This window comes from Microtus oregoni, unplaced genomic scaffold (genome assembly GCF_018167655.1).
Source record: "Microtus oregoni isolate MIOR12 unplaced genomic scaffold, Mior012 000081F_ref0000091, whole genome shotgun sequence".
Lineage (NCBI taxonomy): Eukaryota > Metazoa > Chordata > Mammalia > Rodentia > Cricetidae > Microtus > Microtus oregoni.
The window spans coordinates 661,336-678,965 of NW_024544541.1; the positions used below are offsets into that span (position 1 = coordinate 661,336).

The following is a 17,630-nucleotide window of genomic DNA, read 5'->3' on the forward strand; positions in this document are numbered from 1 at the left end:
AAGGGGATCCTAGGAGGGAGATGAGAGTCTAGCCCGAGGTTATGTCATAGCTGACCCCAGGAGGCAACAGTAGCGGGGAGTGTCTGGGTGAAGGAGGCAAAGTATGAACCTAAGTAAAGGGCTTGTTCCCCAACAGGTCTCCACTGAGTCGGCTCTAGAGAGGAGAGTGGAGGAGCCAGAGTTACCTTAGCTAAGGGTGCAATCTGGGACAAACCCAGAGTTACCCTAGTATTAGGAGTAACTAATGGACACCCTCACTTACCTTATCTGTGGGAGGGCAAGTCTGAGATACTCCGAGTTATCCCAGTCATAGGAAAGGAATCCTGGGACAGCTCTAGTTACCCCCAGACACCGTAGAGCAAGAGTGGGGCAGCTGAGGATTTGCCCGACTGTAAGAGAGGAAGTCTGGCCTCTGACCTCCTGGCCCCTGGTCCCGTTCTAAGTGTGCTTCTGGACTCTATTGATCCCAGCCAGCATAGCAGATCACGATTCGGTCTCAGCTTAGCTAGCAACCTGGGCTTCCCTGGCATCCACAGACTTGCCAGGCACTGGAGCACGAAAGGCTGGTTATCTGGGGATGTTGGCAGCACCTCCCTCACAGAGTTAGTATGCAGGTCAGGATGTATGCAGATGATAGATGGATGGGCATAGGTGCCATGTTCTCAGCCAGCAGTAGGTGCATGTGGATGACCAGGACACAGAAGGCCGGGATGGTTAGGTTGCTGGCTGTGTCCACACAGTCCCTGATCTCCAGCTGTGTCTCCATTCCTGCCTCTCCACTCTGCTCAGGCCTGCCTTGCCTTAAGCGGTCAGGTAAATGGAGGCCCTTCCGTGTGTGATCTAGTCCTTCTTCTCCATCCTAAAGCCCGCTTCCTCCACCCTCCCTCCTCACAGCCTCTCAGACTCAGTCCTGTCAGGCACAGGGATCCTTCTGTAGCAGGACCGTTTTCCCCTTCATGGCTCGTAGGGCCTGGCAATGTGGTGGGGCCTCCACGTCACACAGAGCAGAAGCAAGCTCAGACAGAGTCAGTCAGGAGGGTTGCACACTGCTTGGCTCTCATTTCTGTGGACTGGACTGAAGATTCCATTCACTGAGGTCATTCGAGTTGAACACTGAAGCTCCCTGGATGGTGTCCTGCTTAAGTGACAAGCGACAGGGCCACTCTTGGGATGTTAAAGTGAGATCAACAGGAGATGTGTATGACGGAGTTTGAGGGAGTCTACCCTCTCTGGGGACCACTTACAGTGTAGGGACGGGTGCTAAGGATCCGTAACAGTGGCAGGGATGGTACAGGTCACAGGTCCTTCCTCTGAGGCCTTCTTTAGAGGGTAACTTTTTATTTTTTTGACCAGGGGTTTCCTGGCTGTGTTCCCATTATAGTGTCCTCACCCCTGCCCTATGAGAGGATGGGGACACGGAGTCTGTTTTCTTGCCCTAACATAATCCTTTGCCCTCTTTGGCCTTAAGGATGGGAGCTTGGGTTTGGGAACCTTTCGTTGGGTGTTTGAGGGACTGGGAGGTTTCACAGTGTTCTGAGGGTGCAGTGCAAATGCCCAGAGCTGCTGGGACTGCAAGCCCCTCTCCCGTGAAAAGAAGGAAACTGACTGCGGGGGGGGGGGGGGGGTTGAAGGGGGTGTTGAAATGCAAACCCATAGGCACAGATAGCCACCATCGGGTGATAGTGTGTGAGCAGTGTGTAGGGCCGTTTCCTGTGGTTGTTTTGGTTGGTGCAGGCTGGGGGAGGAAACCAACAATGACAACCAATTGCACCCTGATCAGGGAACAATGGAGTGCAGGGAGGCACCTCGGAAAGTCTATAATCTCCCATGGAATTGCTCTTTAGTCTTCCTGGGGCTGCTGGATGACACAGTCGGACTGGGTGGGAACCATAATTAGTTGTAGCCACCCCGAGGCTTTCTTTTTGCCCTCTAGACAATGGAAGATTAAGCCATCAATAGCCAGTGTTCAGTCCTGTGTAGTGAAATGGCCCATTGTTCAACCGGAAAGGGAAGGTTAGGGGTGGGAGGCTCTCCCCAAGCGGTGGGAGGATGGATTGGCGTGTTTCTTCCCCCCACCTCTACTGTAGCACAGAAGTCACAAGCCATGGCGCCTCCAGAGCTGCTCTAACAGACACACTCCTGTGCAGCACCGCCTCCTCTGGCTCAGAGGAGGATGGAGTGCCACAGGCGCCAATACAGGCACACACAGAACCACGGGCAAGTCTTTCTTTGCCTAGTGGACAGGTGCAGGTGGCACACAGCCAGCTCTTGAGTGAGCGTGCTAGCTTCAGGGTTGGATCTGCCCACATCTGCACCTGCTGCAGCTTTATTCTGGGAACGGCTTACCACAGCACCTGCTGGCAGCTGGGGGAGGGCCTTAATGTTCTCGCGCTTTGTAAATTCCTACCCAAAATATATGACCACCACAGCACCTTCATAAACACACACCACACACACAGACACAGACACACACACATATAGACACACAGACACACACACACCACACACACACCACACACACACACCACACACACATCACACACACACACACCACACACACATCACACACGCACACACCACACCATACACATACCACACCCAAAGACCACACACACACCACAAACACCACACACACACACACACCACACCACACACATACCTCACCCAAAGACCACACACACACCACAAACACCACACACACCACACACACACACACACACACACACACACACACCACTCCTCTGCTCTCTGTGACTGGGGTATGCTTTTTCTTTGGAAAAGTCTAGATTCTGTTTTGTTTGGTACTTCCAATGTCTTGTTCTGTTTTCAGACACAAGGTCTTGTATATCCTGGGTGGGCCCTGAACACACGAAGTAGCCATAATGACCTAGAACATCTGATCTTCCTGGTTCTGCCTCCTAAGTGCTGGGCTCTAGGCATCTAGCACTATTCCCAGGCTGTTACATGGGTGCTAGGGATCCAAACACAGGTCCTCATTCCTACAGGGCAATCTCTTTATTGATGGAGCCTTGTCCTCAGCCATGCTTGTTCCTTTGAAACATCACAGGAATGCATTTAGAAAACGAACTGCCATTTTCCAAAGCTGCTATGGCCAGGACAGAATAGATGAGGGTTCCTGGTATATCGAAGATATCTGACAGCTGAAGCCCAAATGGGGGAGGAATCAGGTACTTTGCTTGCCAGAGAGGAAGGACCATGATGCTTGTCTGTATCCAGCAGTAATCTAAATGCAAGCAATGAATCAAGAGCGGTGTCCTCAGCACCAGGGCTGCTTCTATTGGGCTGCTCTTAACGTAGTCATCTAGCGTCTGCGTTAAACTTATTTATTCCCTAATGCTGGCTGATGGATTAAAAGATGTGTACAAAATTCTTCTACAAGAGATAAGATATTGCAGTCTGCCAGACACCCCTGGCTCTTTTTGCTTTTTTTCCCCCCTCTCTCTCTGTTTTGCCTACTTTACACTACTGAGCTCAGGGCCCCCCACATCATATATCCTGATTAGTTTGGAGGAAATTACTAAGGGGTTGTTTTTTAAGCCTATCATTGACACATTTAATTCATTAGGTACCAAATCCACAAGCAAATTTTGGCTGGCCGTAAAACATGGTTAATCCAGGGAGCGGCAATAAAAGGTGAAAAATTACGTCCCAGCAAATGTGGAATATTGCTTTTCTGTAGAGACTTTTACTGGTCTGCGGTATCTTTCTTCATAAATTTCCCTTCTGCTTAGTTCTCTCGGTAACTTAACCATTTGTCGCTTGCAGACCGCAGAATGGCTCCATGATACTCTACAACAGGAAGAAAGTGAAGTACAGGAAAGACGGGTACTGTTGGAAGAAGAGGAAAGATGGGAAGACGACCAGAGAGGACCACATGAAGCTCAAAGTCCAGGGAGTCGAGGTAAAGGGCAGAAAAGGCTCTCCTGTCCCCCAGGTGTCATTTACGGGCCGCCACAGAGAATTTGGAATTGCTTGAGAACAATCTGATGCCAGTCACCACTGTCAAAGGAATTTTAGTTTGCCAAGTCCCTGGTGTTGGCGTTGGCTTCCGTCCTCTTACCCCAGAGTTTCTCTTCTGTTTTATTTGGAGCTGACCATGGCCAAAGTGCTCTATCCAGGAGGTCACTGGTGTATGGATGGGGGTTGACATGGTGCCTGGGGGTTTCTCTAGTATGTTTATCATTGTGTTTCCGGGTGCTTTGGGGTTGTACTGGGGTGCAGGTCTCAGGGAAGACGGGTGTCATTGTGAGGAAGCATCCTCTCCAGGTGCTTCAGCCAACTGGTAATGACCATCAGGGCTGGGCAGCTCTCCTCATGCTGACTAAAATTTCATCTCCCTGTGGGGTGTATCAGCTTCAACAGATATTGAGATGGGCTCTCGAGTGAGCAAGGTTCCTGCAGTGCTGGAGTGGAGAGAGAGGGATCTGGGATCTGTAGGAATGGAGAGGGATCTGGGATCTGTAGGAATGGGGTCAGCATCTGGAACAAACTCAGCTTTGGGTTTCCTGGATGCCACCTTGCTATTCTGGCTCTAACATGAACAGCCACAGAAAAGTCCATTCCCATCAGAGGGTCCCAACCAGGTGTCCTGAAGACCTCAGTAGTTCCACCAAGGGTCTTGCCTGCCACTCTCAAAGGGATGTGGCCAGGGATACCATGGGCGAGATCTCAGAAGCCTCCCATAATCCAGCTGGCATTTCAGAGAGGTAAAGGCCGGCATACTAGCTACTGTCATGTTGAGTGTGTGTCTGCCCATCTCAGTGGTGCGAGGATTGTGAGCCCACTTGAGTTCTAAGGATTGCCCTTGGGCACTGTCGGTTTTGGGGACACATTTTGTCATGATGATTCTTTTCCTGTATTAATTATGTGCTTTTATGGCTGCCAAAAATAGCATCAAATGGCTTTTATTATATTACCCCATGGAGAGAGATAACTTTCATTTTATGTGTATGTGCTTTTTTTTTAATATACCAATAAGAATTGTTTTATGGTGATGAATAAGAAAAGCCGCGGTATGAGAAATTCCCGTTTCCTCTCCTCTGCCTCGTGTGCAGTTTAATTGACTGCATGGAACATTAATGTGCAGATTACCCGAATGTGCTGCTGGAAAGAGCCATCTCCAGCATTGTGACCAGGATCTTGCTAATACATACGCATTAGCCCTTCTTGCAGGGAGCCCAGAGAGTTGGGGCTTGCTCTCTGGAGGGAAAGGCTCTTACCACCCCACAATGGAAGAATAGGTAGGGAGAGAGAGAAAGAAAGCTTGGGTGGGGACCAAGAGAAAGGAAGCTACTTATGCAGGGATATTGAAAGCCTGCAGGAATTCACACTAAACCTCAGCAAGCAGCCCCCGTGCCTGGAGGCCTCTGGTATATTTCATCTTTAGTAATGCGTAAATCAGGAACTCCTGGTTGTAACTAACAGCGGGGTGGAATTCGTCCTCAGCAGTAGCTTGGAAGTCCAGGGGAAAAAAAAAAAACACCGTGTTCATTTTCTCCCCTCTTGTTATAAATTAGAATTGTCACCGGATGGAATGAGGATGATTTATGGCTATTTTTAGGCCATATTTATGTTGGGAGTTATTTGTGGCACTCAGCCTTGCAGACTACAGCCTGGTTCCTCAGATGTGGAGGAGGGGGGACACATGCAGATCAGAGAGGGCCGTCAGTGACCTGCTGGCCATGAGCAAGCAGCCCCTGTGAGTGGGGGAACTTAGAGGCCTCCCTGGCAATGACTTGGCCAATGTTATTTCTGGTGTTTTGGTGAGGGAGGCCACCTTCGGCTACGCTTCTTGGTGGCTGGTCTTTCCCGGTTCACTTGGAGTGCTATCCCACGGAACCAGGCAGCAAGTACTGGCTGTGTACTGTGTACTGGCTTTTGTGTGTTCTCTACAGAGAAAGAGGGAGGCATGTGCACCGTCCGTGGACTCAGGGTGGAGCAAGAAGGCGGCCATGTTTGCACATCACGCTCATTTGCAGTGCACGGAGCTGTGAAAGGTTGAGCATCTAGGATAAGTGTCCCCGGGAGTCCGGAATGGGCTGCAGCGGGCAGAGATGCTTCTCGGGCTAGGTGGGGTGTGAAATGAATTCTTGGAAGTTGGGGACAGTTGCGCGTGTATGAGTAATTGACATGTTGTTTTACACTTTGTCACTTAATATCTCCAGCTAAGCCGAATCTATGTTGTTTTCCGGCCATTTTTAAGTGGTTCATCTTATTCCTCTCTGTACATAATCTTGTCCCCTTGACTTTGAGAACCCTCTCACCCAGACTTGTAGTATCGTCATTACTGCCTGACTAAGCATCCTTATAAGGGTCTTCTTGGGCACATAAACAGTCTGGACCAGGAATTGCTGGGTGTCAGAGTTTTAGTTTTGCTAGACAATGCCAAATAGCTTCTGGGCGACTGTTTTAATTACATGCCCACCAGCACTGGCAATGACCATTTCCCCTACACCCTCCGGCACACTGGTCCTCAGAAGATGGTACTGTGTGCAATTTGAATTCAAGTTTTTCCCTCTTATTCGTGGGAATGGGCTCCTTCTTGTTGAAGTAATTGCCTGTCCACGGCCACGGAGTTTTAAATAGCCCAGAGGAAGGGCTTTTTGGTAATATCAGCCCCCACACTTCGTCCTTGGCGTTTCTGTGTTAGTTGTGATTTGGAGTGGGACTGGGAAGCCCAGTGGGCAGTCTTCGCCAGCTGTGGTGGTGCTATCTACTAGGCTTCACGGTCAGAAGTCCGCTTCCTCCCTGTGGATTTAGCAGGCAGATCCTGTGGCTAGCACTTGTGTCCCCCCCAAGCCCTAGTCCCCTCCAGCTACCCTCCAGCTGGATGGACAACTAGGGTTTTAGAGTTGTGAAATCTTTACTATCCCAGTGGGGTTCCTACGTTCAAGGGCATGATAAAGACATCTGGGTCTATCATTTAACATATCACTTGCTTTAAGCCTTCCCCGAGGCCAGGAAAACTTCCAGCAAGCGGAAGGAAACCTCAGCTCTGACTCCTTTTGTTCTTGTGGGCTGGGGCCTTCACACACACACACACACACACACACACACACACACACACGTCACTCCTCGGCAGGCACAGGGTTCGCGGGGCATGCGGTGTGGGCAGCAGCTTTTGAAGCTAACTAGCTGTTCCTTCGCAATCAGCTGTCTTGTCTAGGGGCCAAGGAGAAGGCTGCGTGATAAGCTTCCAGGGAGGGCAGAGCTGATGAGAGGAGAGGAAAAGGGACTGAGGTGTCAGGGGATCACAAATGAGACCTCAGCAGGTCTGAAGTGGGTCCTGCCCCCAAGCTGACTCCTGTCGGCTGATCTGGTGTTCCCGGGAAAGGATTGCTCTAAAGATCCCTGTGCCTTAAGAACTCCCCCACTTGTCAGGCGACAGCAGCAACCAGCCAGAGAGCCTTTCTGGAAGAGTCCTTTTCCCTGGCCCCCGACGCTAACAGGTTGTTTCATGTCTGCTCACCCTTGTCCTCAGACTCCTGGCGTGTGTCGTATCCAGACCATCTCTCAGTTCCCCGTTTCTCCCATTCCTTTTCTGCTGGGTTCCCAGGGAGATGGGAGCTGTACCCTCAGTGTGTAGACAATCACAAATCTGCAAATCTCCTGTGAACAGTACTGGCTTTGTCTGGTGCAGACATCCATGCAGAACACATGCTATCATATCTGTTACATAGATGGAGAAGTCAGGCCTTCAGAGAAAGGGGTTCATAGGTCCCAGAGCTGGGGCTGGAACCTGAGAGTTCTCAGCTTTAAGCATAACTGTTGTCCCTGGCACTCAGGGTGACCTTTAGGGTTTCAGATCAGCTCAGCCCACACTATTTACCTGGTGTGGTCCATCCTTCATCCACTTATTGGGTACTTGTCACCCACTGTCATGGTGACAGGTACTGGGAGGTTCAGGGGTAAAAAGAGGGGTGTGTGGTCCCTAATCTCAGGAGGATACAAAAATCTTAGGGTTTTGATGTGTGCCGGAAGAATTCCAAGGTCCTGTGTGGAAAATGCGGTCAGCACAGAAGGCAGACCTGGCGTTGGGACAGTAGCACGGGGAGGTGTTAGGTGATGGATAAAGGTTAGGAAGTGCATGAGCCATGGTAGAATCTGCCGAGAAGCCCTCTGTGAACCAGTTCCCATCAACTGACTGGATGGTGGCTTGTGGGCATCTTTTCTAGCCCTGGCCAAACTGGATATCCACTCTTGTGTGCCTGGATTATTGCATGCACCTTTTCATGGGTAGCTGTCAACAGCCTTTTTCTCCCCCCGATAATCAGTGACAGCAGAGGTGCAGTTCTAGCAACTCCTAACGCGACGGAAATTAAAGGGTTTATTGTGCTTACTGACTGGGCAAGGGTGAGAAAGTGCTTAAATGAAAGCAGGTCTCCCCAAAATGGCCACACCACCCCAAAGTCAAGGATGGGGACGTCCCCATAGCAGCGCAGCTGTAGCCCCCTCTCCAGTTAGCCCCCCACGTCTATCTGTCGCACCTCCAAGACCACAAGGCAGGATTACCTACAGCTGGCGCAGAGGTGCAGGAGACACCACAGAGCTCTAAGGTGAGGGTCATGTGACCCTCCCCATCCGTCCTCCTACAAGGTCGCTTCAGCAAGCCTGATCTTAAGGGTGACTTGCGAAGACTTTGAGCTGCTCTGATGAAGACAATGGCTGTTGTGGTCAGGGGATAGGGTTCTACTACAGGGCCCTTTGCTCCTATCTCACGCTGTCCTTTGGTGAAGACAGTCTGCCCTTGGGGTCAGTGAACGGGTCTTGCATTGTGGCTGCTGATGCAGTGGGAGACGGGACCCAGCCCTGCTTCCTATAGAACCCATCCTTCTGTGATGAAAGGCGGTCCCCGGCCTGGCCCGTCCCTGAGTGGAAATGCCAGTCCATTTCCTCTGACTGTCATCTGTGGATGTGAACATTTTGCTGATCTGTTTGTGCTGCCTGGAAAGAACCCAGTGTCCCTCATTTCTCCATTAACAGCCTTCAAGCTAGAAGGCCGGCATTGGCGCAGCAGTGACCGTAATGAGGTTACATTTTGGGACTTGTCCTCATTAGAATGATGTTCTTTATTTGAGCACTTAGGCCACATATTAAAAAAGGGAAAAAAAAGTACCTCTTTCGAAAGTAGAAACGATATTGTAGTTACTGCATTAGGAATTAACAGGGCATGAAATAACCGCCTCGTGGCAGAGCCAGATCCCTTCAGCTCTGTTCCCGGCCATAAGATAAATAGGTATCTTGCTTGCAGATGATGGGAAATGCTGGCAGTAGTCAGCCCAAACAGGTCTGGGGCCCAAATCAAGTCTGGAAAAAGGCAGGGAATAGATGAGGAGAGAAACAGGTTAACGAAGCAAGGGACCACAGAGGCTCAGCGGGGCCAGCGGCCTGCCACTCCCACCGTGTATGTTTGACCAATACAGTTTCTGCTTTCTGGAAAGGGCTGTGTTTGGTCCCTGGTATTTCCTGGGGACTTGCCGTGCACAAACAGCATTCCTCATGTAGACCATGTTTCTTTCTGTGGTGTGGCCACTGACTTTTAAGTCTTCCAGGGTTCATCCCTGCTCCTCTTCAGCCAGAGGGAAATACCCCCTTGTACTGCTTCCTCCAGACTTCACCCATGCCTGTCTCAGGAGTGTTCTCTTTGATGGATCTGTGTCCAGCACACAGATGGTTAAACATGTTATATCTTCTATGCTATAACGCTTCTGTCTGATGTCTGGACACTGGGGACTTCAGGGTGTTGGGTGTGGAGAGAGAATGTCATGCTTGGCAATGTGCAGAAACAAAGCCAGATGTTTCCATGGGATATGGCCACGATTCTCCTGTCTCTGCTCTCAAAGCTCTGGGGGTTGCAGATGTGTGTTGCCATGCCTGGTTTTTTATGTGGGTGTTGGAGATCTGAACTTGTGTCTTCATGCTTGCATAACAAGCTTTGAATACCTTATTCTATTTACAAAATCAATTTTTTTATTATTTTCAGTGATGTGCATGTGTGGGAATCTGTTTGTGGGATTGTGCACATGAGTGCAGTGCCCTTCACAATCAGAGGTAAAGTTGTAGGCAGTTGTGAGCTGCTAGGTGAGGGCGCTGGAAACCGAACTCTGGTCTTCCGCAAGAGCAGCAAGTACTTTTCGCTATAGGACCCTCTCTCTGCCAACCTATTACCCAGGTTTAGTGTCTGGTGACCTAACTTTCGCCCCTCCTGGGGTCTGGGAGTGAGGTGTGCTGTGTGTCTGAGAAACTCTCTGTCACTGTCTTGCCTGGGCTTCATTTAACCTGGTTATCCTATGGGGTAGATAGTTAATCTCCATTGCTCATGTAACTAAAACTTGGAGTTGGGGCATGGGAGGAGTAGGGAGATGGCAGAAATGGGGAGGGGAGGGGAAGGAAGTGAAAAGGAGGAGAGGAGAGGAAGGAAAAGTCTGGGAAAAGGATAGCCTACAGGTTACACAGTTACAGGACTTGGGGAGGGGATAAAACGCTTCCCATGCATGCATGGGGACACGAGGTTGGACCCTCAACACCCATGCAAAAGCTAAGAAGAGCAGCATGCATCTATAGCCCAGTGTTGGGAGGGGGCATGGGCAGAGAAGCGGGTTCCTGAAGCTCACTGGGCAGCCAGTCTAGTTGAAATGGCGAGCTCCAGGCTCAACAAGAGACCTTGCCTCAAAAGATAAGATGGAGAGGAATGGGAAAAGACACCTGATGTCAATCTCTGACTTCCATAGGCCTCCACACGGGCTACGGCAACTCCACCACATACACAAGACTGGGGCCCGACTAAGATAAACAATAAATACTATTTCAGTCCCAGTGCATCTCCAATGTTTCACGGGGCATGTTTCTGATAAAGTGGTACCTGCCATACTTTTGAACTCACATCGCATCACCTGCTGTTGTTTACCTCGTCACCTTTTCTTTGTGTCTTTGCAGACAGGAACTAGTCTGCTTTGGATTTGGGTGTCCCTGAGGACACGAGGGCCAGCATTCTCTGCTGTCTCTGATGAGCTACTCACTTCCCAATGCTGGGCTTCTGGAGTGGAGGTACAGCATCCATCACGGAGCCTAGGGCTTTCTCAGTGGTGTTGGGACAACAGCGCGTGCATAAAGATGTGCCACAGAGGCCTTAAAGGGCATGCGATTCTTGTTTCTGCTGAACGGTGATATAAAATGTCCTGTAAATCTGATCTGAGCCTCGGTGATCTGGACACTTCCTTGAGGAAGCAGCTCAGCAGACTATCAACTGGAGCGGCTGAACTCACATTTAATTTTTATCCTAATGGTTCCTAAAGGTCCTTTCAGGTTAGTCCATGAGACCAGGAGTGGGAAGTTTAGCAGATTCAAGGGCAACCACATAAACCCTTGGCTACCACTATCACACTCACCACGGGCTCCTTCCTGCCTGAACTGCTTGCTAGAACTCAGGAGGAGAGCTACAAGAGCTTGTAACCACTCACCATGACCTCATCCAGAGCTGGGCATGCATTTGAGACAGTGTTATGTATTTGTCTCTTGGTGGACAGGCAGATGTATATGTGGTTGCTTGGCAGGTGAGGATACCTCTGGCCTTCACTTGACTGAATGGCAAATTGGTCTCCTAATTCCTAGCATTGCCCGGCAAAGTTATGCCCACTCTTTGGGATACATCCTGTGGGGAGCCCCATGTCCTGTGGGCTTGAGTCTCTAATCTGCTGCAGGAGAAACCATCACTTGCGTTTTTGAGTCAGCAGAGGGAAGATTTAAGCTCTGCATAGTATTCCGGCCGCAGGCTCTTAGGGTGCTTCCAATACCTCAGCCACTGTTGTGGGGAAAACAGGGGGATGGGTAGAGGGGGAAGATGGAAGTGGGGGAGGGGCTGTTCATCAGCAGCAAGGAGGGGGGCAGCCTTTCCTCTCACTGCATAGGCTGAGGTTCTTGGGTGGCACCCACTGATCTGCACGTCCTAGGTGGTTGTGTGGTTTTAACTGTTGATCTCACCTTTTCTGTCTCCCTGGAAACTGAGCCAGAATGGGAGACAGGAAGTAGATGACTCTATAGGAGAGCTTTTGCATGCCTTGAGGTTTCCTCCTGGTTGATAGATAGCCTTCTGTTTCCATCTCTATGGCTCAGTTCCAATCCTGACGAAGGGTGGTTGTCTTTCAGCTGGGGTCAGTGTGGAAGTCACAGGATTACTTCACTTTGTGTCTTGCCTGGCTGCTCACAGGTGACCCGTTGACCACAAGGTCCACATCACCCTAGAAGACTCACAGCCTATCTGCCCTGCTGCCCCAAGTGGCCTTTGTTTATGGATCCCCCCTGGGACTCCCATACCCCTTTAATATGCAAATTACTTTTTAGTGCTTCATTGTGCCCATGGCAGGGTCCTGTCTGGGTATCTCATCCCAAGCCCCCTGTTGGCTTAGCAGTTAAACACACTGGCTGCTCTTGCTAAGGACTCATTCAGGCTTGGTTCTCAGCATCCATACTGTGGTTCCCAGCCATCAGTCCCTCCAGCTCCAGGGGAGTCAGTGCCTCCTGTGACCTCTGCTGGTACCAGGCAGACGCAGAATGCACATATGTACAAGGAGGCAAAACACGCACATAAAGTGAAAAATCAGTCTAAAACTATTTTGAATGAGTTTCGCTCTATCTTAAGGGAAAAAGTCAAGAGGAAAATTCCACGAGTCAGTGCAATTTGTTACTTGACTGCCGGCACCTTTTGAAAATCTCTAACTAAATTCTCTGATGGTGCGGTTGAGCCTGCCATTCCTCAGTCACCCTTGGCAATGCAGGAGACGAATGTCAATTTTCTGAAGCAGAAGATGCCAGCTGACACTGACCCACAGCCCTCTGGGGACACAGCCCCACCCTGTGTCCTCCACCGGCACTCTAGACCAGCTCTTGGCGTGACGCTTAATATACATTCGGTGCTCAACTTGAGTCCGAGTCTTGCTGTGTCCTCATACCCATGTTTATAGCCTGACACGTGTCTGTGATGTGTGACTATGTTTGGGGGGATGTGTTCATGTATGTGATTGTGGGCTGACACTTGTCTGTGAGGTGTGTATGTTTTGGGGGTGTGTGTTCATGTATGTGATTGTGGGCTGACACTTGTCTGTGATGTGTGACTATGTTTGGGGGGATGTGTTCATGTATGTGATTGTGGGTGTGCACAGACCATGTATAGAGGTTCTAGCCTTCAACCTTCGTTGAGGTAGGGTGGTTCGTTGCTCACTGGGTAAAGAATGCCCTTCCATCTCTAATGTGTATGCCAGAGTCCATGGGGATCCTCCTGTCTCCACTCAATCTCACCATACTTACTGTAGGATTGTAGGTGCACGCTGCCGTGTTTGGCCTTTGTTTTGGGTTCTAGAAATTTGAACCCAAGTCTCTATGCTTGCATGATGCATGATTTACCTACTGAATCATCTCCCCAGGCCCCGGTTAATACTTTGACTAATGATATGACAGGGATGTTGGAGTATCTTTGTTTTCTTTCTTTCTAGTGGCAAAAGGTCTGCATGCTATGTGCTTTCTATTTGTCTCATGCTAAGTGTCTCCAGCCTGAGAAAGTCAAGAAAAGGTCCCTTGAAAAAGCACCTAGAAAGTAGGACTCCGTAAATGCCACATTTCTTCCCAAAGAATGTGCATCCCAGGAGGTCCAGGTACTAGCATGGAGCATCCCAGGAGGTCCATGGAGCATCTCAGGAGGTCCATGGAGCATCCCAGGAGGTCCAGGCACTAGTATAGAGCATCCCAGGAGGTCCAGACACTAGCATGGAGCATCCCAGGAGGTCCAGGTACTAGCATGGAGCATCCCAGGAGGTCTAGGCAAGTTTCAGAGTGCTCCCTGAACCTTGCTCTGCAGCACTGGGTGGGCTAAAGGACCAGTTGTCCCAGAGGTAGAGAGATGCATCCTTGGACCTGGAGTGACATGTGGGATGTTGCAGAATCCCCCTGGAGTAGTGACCGTGGAGAGATGCAGATGTCATCTGTCCCCTGCTTAAGTACTTACAGGACAGCAGCAGGAAACGACAAAGGTACTTTTCTTCTTTGCCACCACGATTTACGTGCAGTTTTTGATGGATGCAAAAAGTAGACATTTATTACAAAAGCGTAAGAAACGTCGACTGCTCGTGAATTGATTATTTAGAATTTATTTTATTAAATATTCTAGGTGGTGCACAATAAACCAAAGCTCCGAGGCTGTACAGTTTAATGATTCATGAACCTCTGCTGGTGATAGGGAAATCAAAGATTGGCCCTGCCATCTCAGAAGAATACAGATTATTATTAGATCTGGAATGGGCCTCTCGAGAAGCTTCCTTAAGGGAACACACGTATCAATAATTTCTTCCCTGAGCAAGGCTCCTAATGCTTCACTTATGGAAACATAAATTCCACGGCAAGTGGCTGTGGGGTTTCCCTCCCTTTAGGCCCTCACATCCTTCACCCAGAGACGACAATTCTTCATCCCTTGGTTGGTGGATTGAGTTCACAGTGACTTGATCTCTACGGTTGTTTGATCCTTTCTAACTTTGCCTTTGCATCTCGTGTATGTGTGTGTGAGTGTGTGTGCAGTGTGTCATGCCACAGTCAGGGGACAACCGTAGCTGTCAATCTTATCCTTTAACCTTGTTTGAGGTGGGGCTTTTTGTTGTCAGTTCCTTCTACATACTGCGACATGACTGGACCTCAAACTTAGAGTGATTCTCCTGTCTCCACTTCCAATCTTGTTGTGAGGGTGCTGGGATTGTAGACATGTGCCAGCCGTGTCTGGATTTTAGGTGGGTTCTAGGGATTTAAACTCAGATTTTTATAATCGCCCAGGGGGTACTTTGCAGCTGAGCCACCCCACTCAGCCACACTTTTTTAACTCTCACTGTGAAGAGACTCTGCCCACAGTGGCCTTCAGTTCTGGGACTGTATGTGGGGTCAGGTTAGTGTGTGAGTTTGTGTTCCCTTTGCTTGCAATGTCATGAATGCTCGTTAACTTCTTGGAGGACCCTGTGAGCACCATTAGACCTGGAACTCCCATAGAAATCTGTCTGTAGTGTTTCCCCAGAAGCCGCAGGGCAGCAGAGCTCATGTACAAAGTCGGGGTCCAGGACAGGGAGGGGCGCTCTGTCCTCTTGTCTCGGGGCTGCATTAGTTTCTGTCCCTTGCTGTGCGAAAACACAGTGACCAAAATCGCCTTATGGAAGAAAGAGTGATTTAGCTGATGGTTCCAGAGGGAGACTCCATAACGATGAGGGAGGCACGGCAGCAGGAAGTAGGCAGCAGAGAAAGCGATCTGTGAGTGTGGAAAGGCTGTGAACTCCACAGTCCTGCCTCACTCATCTACTTCTCCCAGGAAGGCCACCCTGCCTAAACATTCCTTAACCTCCCCAAAGAGCACCACCAACTGCCGACCAGGTGATCAGATACCTGAGCCTATGGGGGGGTCTTGCTCATTCAGGCTGCCACAGGGTCAATGCCTGTTCTCAGATCATAGCAAGCCCAGCAGAAGTCAGAGTCAACTGCCGAAGAAAACACAGTGTGACTGTCCAGCCTGCCCCCCCTGGGACAATGTTCCCAGGTGATGTGATGTTCAGCAGGGGATCCCAAAGCCACAGTCAGTGGGACGTCCAAGGGTTTTGCCTTGTCTGATTGCTTGAGGTTAGAAATGGTCTGTGATTCCTTTTGCTTTTCAAAATAGCAGGCAGATGCTGGACACGGTGACCTCTTCCATACGGGGCTGCAGGGAGCTCATGTGGGAAGGACGAGACTTAACCCCCACATGCCTGCCACTCAAACGAATGTCTGCTGCTTGCACATGGCATGAGGTGCTGATATTAAGTTAACCCCACCCTCCCTGCTTCTGCCATGTGCTTTTATGTATGCAATTAGACCTAAGTGTTAATTTAATGTCCCGTGAAGTGTGGGTTCCCCAAAGAACACAACCTGAACCACTCTGCAGTTAGCTTCTCACACATAGAATTTTGCTTTATTTTCTACACAGATAACAGGCCCATAGAAAAACGTTCTTTTTGGAGCTAAAGAAATGGTTCAGTGGTTAAGTGCAATGGCTGCTTTTCCAGAGGATCCAGGTTCGATTCTTAGCACCCACATGGCTCACAACCCTTCGTAACCTAGTTCCAGGTGATCTGATCTGAAACCCTCTTTTGACCTCTGTAGGCACTCAACATGCATGCCATGCATATATATGATGTAGGCAAAACACCCATAGACATAAAATAAAAATAAATTTTTATAGAAAAGAAATTGATCCTTCTGCTGAAAAGGAAAGAAATGGATAGTTCTGCTGATGTGTATGGTGTGTGTGTGTGTGTGTGTGTGTGTGTGTGTGTGTGTGTGTGTGTGCTTGCATACATACAGATACTGGTACATGTGAACATGCATGCATTTTGAGGCCATAGGCTAATATAGTGTCTTCTTCAGTCTCTTTCCACCTTAAGTCATAGTGTCTTCCTCAGTTTCTTTCCACCTTAAGTTTTTGAGACAGAGTCTCTCTCTGACCCTGGACTGGCTGGACAGCTAGCCCTAAGGATCCTCCTGCCTCCATGTTCCCAGCAGGGGGACTTTAGATGCATGTCACAACACACAGCACTTTTACCTGAGCTCTGGGGATTGAGCTCAGGCTCTGGTGCTAGTGTGGCAATTCTTTGAACCAACTGAGTCCTGTCCCCAGACACTGCTGCTGACTTCAACTCTTTAATTGTTGTGAGGAGCTGAATCGTAGGTGAGCAAACCTGGTGGAAATAGGCTTCCGGTTCCTAGATGGCTAAATTTGGAGGGCTGGCACTCCAGATTTCTGGTTCTCCCCTAGGCAGGAACAGAGTCAAAGTTCGGGATCCCTGACCTTTCCCACTGTAGCCTCCTTTCTGATGGCATTTGCCTTTTCCTGGAAGGACGCTAAGTAGCTGCACTGAAGCAGCCCATTCCCCAGATTGATGAGCATGTTCAGACACAAGATGGAAACGAGATGAAACGGTATTGTGTCCGTATCTCCCCCCATCCCTTTCATAACACCTGGCAGTAAAATTCTCAGGCTAAATACCAGATGAGCGTGTGCTTCGTTATGTATGGCGGTTCTGCCTATAACTTCTTTTTAAGCCCTCCAGATGGAAGCACGGTCTAAATGCAGAGAGGCTGAGAAGGGGACATGAAAACAAATGCACCAAGGAATAAAGAATCTGTTTTTTATACTTTCTTTTGCAAATAGCGTTTGCAATGACATATTGTGAACGGACTGAGTTATAACAAAAACAGGAATGAAGCAGAGCTGGGGGGAGGAGGAGCGATTGCCGCACGCACTTTAGCGGATATAACGCAGAGCAATGGGTTTTACACTCAATTAGTTTGCACATTGTGTTGGACACAAACCAGAATGTAGAATGTTTGGGGGTTTTGTTTTTTACATGATTAAGGGAAAGGAGATGAAATAAATTCTGTAAATTACCCCCCTCCCCCCGCCTCACGCGTTTGCTTCCCCATCTGAGATGTTTGGTTTCATTCACCCCCAGTACGCAGGAGCTGAGCCTTGCAGGGAGGTGGGTAAACAGAGGTCCTGACCTTGGCTCCCAGATGAGGCGATCCTCTCAAAGATCCATCGCTTTCCAATAAAG

At 49.5% G+C, this 17,630-nt stretch overlaps 1 protein-coding gene across 9 annotated transcripts in view; it reads left to right on the forward strand.

The window, feature by feature from the left end:
• Window positions 1-17,630, forward strand: part of LOC121441719 (calmodulin-binding transcription activator 1-like) — an 840,008-nt gene that overhangs the window by 428,382 nt on the left and 393,996 nt on the right. For all 9 annotated transcript variants that reach the window (XM_041642950.1, XM_041642948.1, XM_041642949.1 and 6 more), the window contains one exon: window positions 3,787-3,922. In XM_041642950.1, the coding sequence (XP_041498884.1) occupies window positions 3,787-3,922 (136 nt within the window). The remainder of the gene's footprint in view (window positions 1-3,786; window positions 3,923-17,630) is intronic.